General features: G+C 36.1%; 1 protein-coding gene and 1 pseudogene across 1 annotated transcript; both read right to left on the reverse strand.

Moving 5' to 3' along the window:
* Positions 1-381: 381 nt before the first annotated feature.
* Positions 382-1028, reverse strand: LOC130049632 (tripartite motif-containing protein 43C-like). The gene is given in 3 exon segments (XM_056147501.1): positions 382-560; positions 563-749; positions 882-1028. Coding segments are annotated over 3 exon segments (513 nt in total).
* A 1567-nt stretch (positions 1029-2595) lies between these two features.
* Positions 2596-11082, reverse strand: part of LOC125662934 (uncharacterized) — an 11140-nt pseudogene continuing 2653 nt past the window's right edge.

Here is an 11082-nt window from a genome sequence, read left to right on the forward strand (position 1 = left end):
ATTTTGCTTGCCATGGCTTATATCAAGAATCTCTATTGACAATCAATTTTCTTTGAAATTATGGTTCCTTGGAAATAAATATGTCTACAGAACATGTATCTACATTGAGAAATTTTTAGATTCCTGGCTTCCCAATTGCGAAAACTGAAATTTATGCAAAGTGTTGTAACTCTTCCTATATATAAGTCAGAAGTTAAAGAACTGCACATGTTAACTCTGGATTCCCGCCTACATTTTTAACTCGTATATTTAAGAAGTTTTGCAATTTTGCTATTGAGATTGATTTTAACGCAATTTATTTTAATGTAATAACTAAATGGCTCGGCTTGACTGTTCAGCCTTTCCAGAAATGACTGCTCAATTTTGTCCACCTCCTGAAAATTACACCACTGTGTCCACCATGTTTTTGAGAGACTCTCCATCAGCCCTCATGGCTGTTCTTATGCTGTCCATGATCATCTTTATTTTTGTGACATCACCTTTTATTTCTTTTTGTAAATCTTGAGGTGTCGGAAGAAAATACCCCTGGACTTTGCAGATTTTCTCAAAGCAAAGTGCCTTTTATCTCCATAAATTGTCTCTAAATCAATGAATTCGTGCCCCTTATGATTTCCCTGTGTTGCACATATGGAGCATAATAGAACTTGGTATTCATCACAGAGCATGTCTATATCTTTAGTGGGGTGGATTTCGCATTTCTCGTTGTAGTTTTTGATATAAAAAAAAAACCACCTCATGGTTTTTATATTCTGAATTCTTTTGATGTTCGTTTCTGCATTGTTCACACATCCACTGATGACAAGAGCATGTCTATGTCTTTAGTGGGGTGAGTCTTACATTTTTCCACGGGAGGTTGTCGTTTGCGTTTTTAAATAATGGACCACCTCATGGTTCTTGTATTCTAGACTTTCCAGAAATTCATCACTGCATTGTTCACACATCCGCTGATGGCAGGGATTGCAGTAAAATTGACAATTTCTGTCGCAATCTTTGATTCCGCATTCTAAATTATGCTGGGGGCTTACCATAATTCATTTTTACCACGCAGGTATCAAACTATTCAAACGCGTCCTATAGATGATGTGAGAATTCTCCATCTTTGTGAAATTTCATAACTAATTTAGGAATTCTTGTCTTTGTGACCGACAAGATGCATAACTGTAGTGGAGAAAAGGAAATTTGTAACTACATAAGAGTTATCTCTGTTTACTAATTTCAGAGTATGGAACTTGGGAGATTAGTTCAGAGTTATGTTATAACGGATACTTCGCCATACAGAAGGCGGAAAGAAGATTTAGAGCTTTTTGTGGCACAGATACTCAATGTCTTACAGGGTATACGAGGTGTTTCAGCTGTTGGTTGGTTGATTGTATATTGTTTAACATCCCACTCAAGAATTTTTCACTCCACCATTAATATTGAAGGGCTGCAAAATTTAGGCCTTTGCTCGGCGCTTACAGCCTTTGAGCAGAGAGGGATCTTTATCGTGCTACATCTGTGACATAGGGCCTTGGTTTTTGAAGTCTCATCCGAAGTACCACCCCATTCAATTACCTATTAAGACAAGCAAGGGGTACTGAGGACCTATTCTAACCCGGTTACCCCAATGGAATTTTTGTGGTTTTAACGGCAATCTCTACTAATTATTTAAAAAAATGATATACCAAGATTTCTTTGTAAAAGTTCATAGGTAATTCAATATGACTCGTTTTTGTGTTTTCATTATTAAATGACATATAAGTATTGATTCTGCCTATTAAAGATATGATCGACACTCGTGCATGCTTTTCCTCTACAGTGTATGTAATTGACTATATATCACACAATGACACATATTATCTCTGTGATTCTTCAGGACCGGGGTAACACGCAGCTTGTTTGGAGTGAGTGTAAAGGACTCTGGTATACTGTTACTGACCTGAAAATTAACATTGTTAGTTAAACTTCTTCATAGATCACACCGAGGTAGATGTACTTGTAAGAGTTATTTCCCTTGCAATGCTTTTTGTATCCGTGAAAATATTGGTTGACCTGTCTATACCTATGTATAATTGTTTGAATTCTATTACCTGATCACTGCCCCTTATTTGTCATGAGAGGCGACTAAATGGGACGATCCATCAGACGAAACCGTAATAAACGAGGCCCCGTGTCACATTAGGTCTGGCACGACACAGATCCCTCCCTGCTCAATGGACACAAGCGTCGAGCAGGTTTTAAAAGAGATCATGTGATTCAGGAAAAATAATGTTAACTTTGATAATGGCATTGGGTTAACACTGTTTGATAGTGTGTTTCCTGCAAGGCAAGACTCTGATTTTGTACTTTTTAGCTAACTTGAGCTGACTCTGATTTTGTACTTTTTAGCTAACTTGAGGTACATGTATTTATTCAAGTGCTGTCTGTTAACCATTATGTCTGTGAGTACACTATGGCTTGTGTTTCTGTTAGTAAACGTTACACATTTTCCACTTCTTCTTCTTCAGAATCAATGTTTTGGGACCAGTCATGAAAACATATTATAAATAGTGGCATATGAATTAACATTTTCATTTAAATCGTGTGAAGTACGTCGTTGTACCTATAATGTAAACATTGTGTTGATTCATTGACAAAGGTGAAGAGAACGAACAGTGATCAATCTCATAACTCCTACAAGCAATACAAAATAGAGAGTTGGGTAAACACGGACCTCTGAACACACCAGAGGTGGGATTAGGTGCCTAGGAGGAGTAAGCATCCCCTATGGACCGGTCACACCCGCCGTGAGCGCTATATCCTGATCAGGCAAACGGAGTTATCCGTAGTCAAAACCAGTGTGAAGAATCACTGGAGATACTTGAACACAGACACTGTGTTGATGAACCGTTGTCCTACATAAAGATTGTTCTCATCATCCACACAAACACTGCGAGGGTATTCTATTCCGTGTTGTTTAGTGAGTAGTAGAGACAAGAACTGACCGTTCTGATCAAGGAGATGAACAGTGCTACTGTTGTAATCACACACTAAGATGTGACCGAGGACATCAGTACAGATTCCGTAGGGAAGGAACAATGACCCCTGACCTGTGTAGGAGAACCTGTGTTGTCCTGATTTATTCACCACCACTACGGCCTGTTTGTTAATGTCTGACACACAGGCATCTCCATTGCTGTTTTCTGTTATGCTATGTGGTCCACTAAATAGTTCTTGTTCTTTGTCATCTCTCTGTATGTTCTGTAGCTCTTTTCCTGTTCCATTGTACCGCGTGACTTTAGCCTCACCATCCTTCATCATCCCCACCAGTATGTCCCCGTTGATGTTGGAGGCGGCTATGCTGATTGGTTTCCAGTCTTCGGTTTTAATTAAGTCTGTGACATCATCATCCTGGGTTGTCTTACTGATGACGTTATTTTCACCGTCTGCGAAGATCAGATCCCCGTCCTGTGTGACCGCATGGTACCCTTCATCTTCACCAGCGGTTTGTATCGTCTGTAGCAGATTGCCCTGTAGATCTGTCTGGACAAGTTTGCCCCAATCACTGACCCAGATTCCGCCTGATTTATCCAATGAAATATGAAGTGAATTGACCACATCTGCTAGTAAATTGAATTCCCTGACTTTGGTGACCAAGGAAGATAGGTACATTGTTTTTCTCACATCAGATATTCTATGTCTATCTTGTTTCATCTGCTTACTTGTGAATTCCATTGATGTTGAATGAAGAGGAAACAATTTTCCTAGGTGTTGTTTGTGTATAGATCTGTTATGTCCTGTTAATTTTCCTGATTAATTTGGCAGCACAATCTTTGTTGCATTAAACAGCATTAGAAACAATGGTGCGACTTTGTTTTGTTGTCTCTGGTCAGGTTTTAGGCCTCCTCTTGGGAAGTAAATTTGTGAGCTTTAAAAAGGACGGGCTTTTATTTGGATGTGCAACCTAAAATAAATTACAAATACATGCTTTAAACAATACACGATAAAATCATTTTACTAAACAACAATCTAACTACATTGTGATCAAAACAGGAATAAACGCAAAATCCAGGAGTCATGCCTATGCCTGCATTTTTTTTTTTTTTTAAACCGATAAGCTTATTTGTTGAGCGTGTAATGAATATTCAGTCTAAAAAAATCATTTGATGTGAATAATTAACAATGGATACATTTGTATAATATGTATGTTTACTTACTGTATCTATAACGGGTCTAGATGTGATATTCCTTCACTGTCAAAAGGCTTGGAATGCACTGGGGGATATTTAAGTGCATGGGACTACAAGAGTTCTGCAATTTACTTTCTTAATAGTATGAATATAGATTTAAATGACATACACAATTAATACTTGGTTAGCAGTAATCAGTAGGGATTAAAATATTACGATAATCTGTGGCGGATCTGGAGGAGTGGGGTTGAACATTCTAAACACAAATGGTAATTTTGTTCCATTGTTTGGGTCTGTCGTTCCCTTGTTTTTTGTGGAAAAGTAGTACAATTTCACACTCAAGTACCAATAATCAACCAAGTTAAAGAAACCAATGGTGTTTGTTTTGTAAAGTTTTAAAATAATTTGACAAATAAAATGTTTTAAAATCTTAAAAATCACTGTACAAAAGAAGGCCAGTATATCTATTTACATTGTAGTAAATCCTGTCTAGTTTTTCAAACACAATTCAGCTGAAGTCAGCTAAAAGAGTACATCTTCGTGGTGGTGGAGATTTTTGGCAGGATGACCTCTGATTTGATCATTTTACCCATCCTCAGTTGTATTAAATCTTACATAACATCAGAGATTTCTGTAAATCTATGCAGTTAGGTATGTTAACATAAGTAACCTTTTGACCTGTGACAATTCCATTGACTAGTGCCATTATTTGTCTGTTGACCTATGGCATTTAGAATTGCCAGATGAAAGATGACGATAACGAACAGTGATCAATCTCATAACTCCTACAAGATGTGTCTCATTGCCTGTCTGTTGACTTGTAATAATTTGCAATTGTCCAGTGTGTCTTCTTTTTCTGTTTGTGTGTTGACCTGTGTCACTGGTAATTTACTGGTGTCTCTGTTGAACTGTGACTCTGGGAACTGAATTATTTGTGTGTTTGTCCATACGCTGATATGTGACTCTGGGAACTGAATCGTTTGTGTGTTTGTCCATCCGCTGATATGTGACTCTGGGAACTGAATCGTTTGTGTTTTTGTCCATCCGCTGATATGTGACTCTGGGAACTGAAAACTAAAGTGGTCTCTGCCACTATTCCCCCCTTGGGCTGAAAAGTCAGACCAAATCCTCAACGTTGGCTTAAATTAACAGACAGATCAAGATTGTACGCGTATACATTGTGGTGATGAGCAAGGAGGCTTCTAACAAAATTTTTGGCCTTGGGTCAAAGGTTCTGACCTAGGACAGGGTTTATAATTTATATAATGAAAATGTGTTATTCTTCAATTATTAAACTATTCGAATGCATGCTACATGTATAAATGATGAGAGAATCCTCCACCTTTGTAAAATTGTATTCCTCTGGTTTAGGAATTCTTGTCTTTGTGACTGGCAAGATGTATAACTGTAGTAAATATAAAAGATTAAGAGTTACTGAATTTAAAAGAAATTATAACTACATAAGAGAAACGAATGTTTAGTTTTCAGAGTATGGATCTTGCGAGATTTACCCAGATTTCCGTAGTGATTGTATATTTCATCACAGAGAAGGCAGAAAAACGTGTTAGATATGTTTGTGACTCAGACTAATTCATTCACTAATTGTTTCTGTTGTTAGATATGTTTGTGACTGAGACTAATTCATTCACTAATTGTTTCTGTTGTTAGTATGTTGAAAGTGATAACCCTCGTCTCCAGTTTTAGAATTATGATTGCAAAGAAGATTCTTTCATGATTTCATGATTCTGCCTTTAGATTAAGAAATGACACCTGTACTTTTTTTTTCTCTATATATGCCAGTCATTTCGTGATATTAAGTACTCGCGTAAAATAGTATACATACCTGAGGAGATACTGCTCTGTCCTGTATTGTCTATTAGTCGGTCAGTAAATTTTTAACATTTTCGACTTCTTTTTCAGAATCACATGGGAAATTTCAGCAATACTTGCCACAAAGCATGCTTCAGTAAAGAGGATTCAAGAGTGTTCAATGAAGTGCCACGCTCTTTTTGAAGTGGTGAAAATCAAGAATTAGTTAAAAAATGTGTGGTATATTTTAAAAATCTTCGTCTCAAGAACCACAGGGCCAATTTTAATGAAATTGTCCTTTAGTAAAGGGGATTCAGGTTTGTACAAATGAAAGGTCATGCTCCCTCCAAAGAGGAGATGATCAAGAAAAAACAAAAAAGTTGGGTCATTTAAATTTTTCTCAAAAACCACAGGGTCAGAAAAGTTGAAATTTACCTGAAAGCGTACTGATGTAGTGTAGATTCAAGTTTATACAAGTCATGGCTCCTGGGGGCAGGGTGGGGGCACCATACGGGATCAGAGTTTTCCATGGGGATTTATAGTACTCTTTAATAATGTTCTCAAAAACAGCAGGGTGTTGGCTGCTTATATCAATCTGCAAGTATCCCTAGGTAGTGTAGATTCCCAAGGGTAAGGTGGGCCCACAATAGGGGATCAAAGTTTTACATGAGAATATATTGGAAATATCTTTAAATATCTTACTGTTGTGCCAGGAATACTTCTATTAATATGCAAGCACCCCCAGGTAGTGCAGATCGAAGTTCAAATCATGACATCCCCAGGGTTTGGATTGTGTCACTATAGGGAATCAAGTTTTACTTGGGGATACAAAGAATAAATCTTCTTCTCAAGAACGCAGGGCCACGAACACAGGGCCACTTATATTTTGAAATATGTAAGCATTCCCAAGTAGTGTACATTCAACAAGACAGATTTTAGAGACTGAATTTCATCCATGGGAAGGCGTTGTCAGGCAGTCACGCGGTACTTGTGGGGGCACACTAGATAAGCGTACGTGGGTGACCGTGAACTGTTGATGACTGTAATTATCATTAGTGGTTGTAATACTTTGGATTGTTACATAATTTTTATGTTATCAATAAATCAGTTATTAAGTATTTTTCGTGTCCTAAAATAAATGATATTATGAAATTGTACTATGCATTTGTTGTTGTTTTCTTATCAATATACAATGATCGTCAAGTTAAATACTGAATAGCACAGTGGTTTAGATATTATCAGGCACTTTAAATGTTTTAATGAAATTGTGCCATAGTCATCACTCCACCTTTTTTGGTTTTTACTTGTTGTACGTTATTGTACCTAAAACGTATGTATTGTGTTGATTCATGGACAAGCACAGAATCACTGGAGATACTTGTACACAGTGACTGTGTTGGAGAACCGTTGTGCTAGATAAAGATTGTTCTCGTCATCCACACAAACACTGTGGGGAGCTTCTAGTCCTTGTTCGTCAGTAAGTAGTAGAGACAAGAATTGACCGCCCTGATCTAGGAGATGAACAGTGTTATTGTGTTAATCACACACCAAGATGTGACCAAGGACATCAGTACAGATTCCATAAGGAGAAAACCCAGACCCCTAACCTGTGTAGGAGAACCTGTGTTGTCCTGATTCATTCACCTCCACTACTGCTTGTATCCCCATTGCTGTTTTCGGTGATGTAGTGTGGTCCAGCAAATAATTCTTCATCTTTATCATCTCTCCGTATGTTCTGGAGTTCTTTCCCGGTCTTGTTATAACGGGTGACTTTAACCTCTTCGTCATTTTTCATGAGCCCCACCAGTATGTCTCCGTTGATGTGGGAGGAGTGTATGCTGATTGGTTTCCAGTCTCCGGTTTTAATGAATTCTGTGACATCATCATCCTGTGTTGTCTTATTGATGACGTTACTTTCACAGTCTGTAAAGATCAGATCCCCGTCCTGTGTTACCGCGTGGAAGCCTTCATCTTCACCATTGACTTCTATCGTCTGTAGTTGATTCCCCTGTGGATCTGTTTGGTAAAGTTTACCCCAATCACTGATCCAGATTCTGACTGATTTATCCCATGAGATATGGAGTGCATTTACCACATCATCTGCGAAATTGATATCCCTGACCTTGGTGACAAAGGGAGATAAAGACATTGTTTCACAATCAGATTCCTTATGTCTCTCTTGTTCTTCTGTAGATGTTGAAGGAGGGGGAATTTTTAGGAGGTTTTGTTTCGTATAGCTTTCGTAATTATCTTTTGCCGTATATTCGGTCTCTGTTGTCTGACTCCTCGTAGTGTATTTTGGGAATCAAGTTTAAGAGTATAAAAAAAGGACTGGAAATGCACTGCTTTGGATGTATAGCCTGAAATGAAATACCAGTTTATGCTTTACACTACCGTTACAGTACTAACACCAGGATAATTATATTGTTACCAAAGAAGAATATATTTGACGGTGCCTAACAAATAGAAACTGCAAGACAACGGAGATTTTTTGCGGTTGGAAATTTTTGCGATTTGATCCCTAAAGGGTAGCAAGTAATATTTTGCATTTTCAAATTTCTGCGGTTTCATTATAACGATGCACTTAGATAACATCTCGAGTTTGTTGTTGAGAATATTTTAGTATTGAATTTTGCGGATTTGTCTTATTCGCAAAAACTAGACAACCACAGAAATACCTGTTATACGGTCATTGTAAACATGTCAAATCCTGCATTTAATTTCTAACATTTAATTTTATTCTTATCGTCTGTTTTGTATCTGATGGGTGAAATACAAACTAGTTTATGCAATTTATTTTGACGTATAGAATCTACTCACTATTGTAAAAAAATAAATAACAATATATATTCTCAGAATGATATTTGAATAATAACTGTATATTCGAATTGATGATAACAGGTATTTGTAAATTTTGCCCTGTTAATTTTGGAATGCATTTCTCACTAGGGAGGGGGAGGGTTGCTTGATCCGCCACTCAACTGTAGACATTTCTCACTAGGGAGGGGGAGGGTTGCTTGATCCGCCACTCAACTGTAGGCATTTTTAAAACAAGACAATTTGGTTATATATATATTTTTCACGTACAATTTTCACGTGATAAATGACTGCCTTCACAGCTCCACGCTGCTAAGTGAAATCATTGCGCAGCGCAAGTAATTTGTATTTTTCAACATTTTGATAAACGAAGATTAGTACTTTTACATTAGATTATAAGGAATGAATGCTGTGTCGGATTTGATGTTGGTGACAATGTTGCATGCAAGGGTAAGTTTTGATACAGCAAATAACTTTCATAAAATGAAAAAACCCACAAATAAGGTCAATATATGAATTTTCTGATATTTGAAGACTTGTTTTGTGTAGTGTTAATTTCACATACTTTCTCGATCTCTGTCGGAGCTTGAAAGTCGATCTTAAAAGGGGAGCAAAATATACATTATATGCGTATCCTTCATATAGTTTACGTTATGAAGTTTGTAATAAACTCCATCTTCAATAATGATAATGAAATACGTTTACAATTTTCACGTGATAAATGGTTGCCTTCACAGCTCCACGCTGCTAAGTGGAATCATTTCGCAGCGCAAGAAATTTGTATTTTTCAACATTTTGATAAACGAAGATTAGTACTTTTGCATTAGAGTATAAGGAATGAATTGATTGTAGGACACAATAAACGATACAACCTGGTTTGAGTCAGTTTATTTTTTAAAAATATAATCCGCTTCGCGGATTATAGTGCATAAACTGATACTAGCCAGACTGTATCGTTTAATACACCCCCCCCCCAATTTAAATTCATTTCTTAATTTAAAGCTAATGTGTAAGATAGTGCATTTGAGTATTCAGTCGTAATTACGTAAATTCAAATCACAAAGGATATAATATATATCTGAGTACGTACTGTATCTATGGCTGGCCTAGATATTGTATTCCTAGTCAAACACTGAGAAACGCTGTCTAAATGAGACTGTGCGAGATCTAGAATATGCTTTCTAGATTTAAATGGCAATACACAATATATTCACGCCCTTACTAACGTTATTGTTATTTCAATTTACACCATTGCAAGGTTAGAAGTCAACAGTGGAGAAAACAGGAAATAAATCTGCCAGAGATATAGTCATTTTTATATAATACACATGTATCATCCGGCCTGCCTAATTGAAGACCTACAGGTAATTGAAGACCTACGGAAGACTTGCAAAAATATAGGCTATTTACATCAAAACTAATATGATTTTCTCATTAAGCATGTCTCAAATATCTAATATAAACAAAAACGTGTGATAAAAATAAGTTTTAAAGTGTATTTTAAAAGCTGGGTAGGGGCAACTATTTTCCTCTCTTGACGACCTAGCGCAAGAACGATAACTCGTATAAATGTCATACTTGCAAATCAGCTGTTCAATTAATAATCATTTCTTATATATTTTCTTTGTTAAAAGATAGGGAAAATGTTTCCAAATTGTATATTAAAAAATAAAAGAAATGAATAACATTTGTAGATATATATTTACGCGAGTTATCGCTCTTACACTAGGTCGTCTAATAGGGAAAAAAACTGTTCCCCATACTGAGCTTTATAAATACACTGTATATTTTTATCAAATATTGTTTGTATTTATTCTATATTTGAGACATGCTTAATCAGAAAATCATATTAGTTTTGATGTATATAGCCCACATTTTTGTAGGTCTTCTGTAAGTCTTCCGTACGTCTTCAATTAGGTATGCCCGTATCATCAATGCACTAAGTAGAAATGATTTTATAAGATATTTTAAATTTTTTGTAAGATACATGTATATCATAAACTTTAAATGATATCTTGTTAAATATACAATATATCTTATAAAATTTATGAGATTTTTCATATAATCTATAAGATATCTAAAATATCTTATAAACTAAAAAGATTATGAGATAAATTATAAAATTTATTAAATACTTTATTACAAATAGAATATATCTCATAAATCATGTAAGAAATCTTTATAGAGGAATAGGTGGCGGGCCATACACTTCATTTAGGAAGAGCTAAGTAGAATTTTATATAAATTACATTAATGTATACATATTTTCTATATATCAAAGAAACACCTTTGAAAAGCGTAATATGCA

This window comes from Ostrea edulis, chromosome 8 (assembly GCF_947568905.1).
Source record: "Ostrea edulis chromosome 8, xbOstEdul1.1, whole genome shotgun sequence".
In the NCBI taxonomy this organism is placed as follows: Eukaryota; Metazoa; Mollusca; class Bivalvia; order Ostreida; family Ostreidae; genus Ostrea; species Ostrea edulis.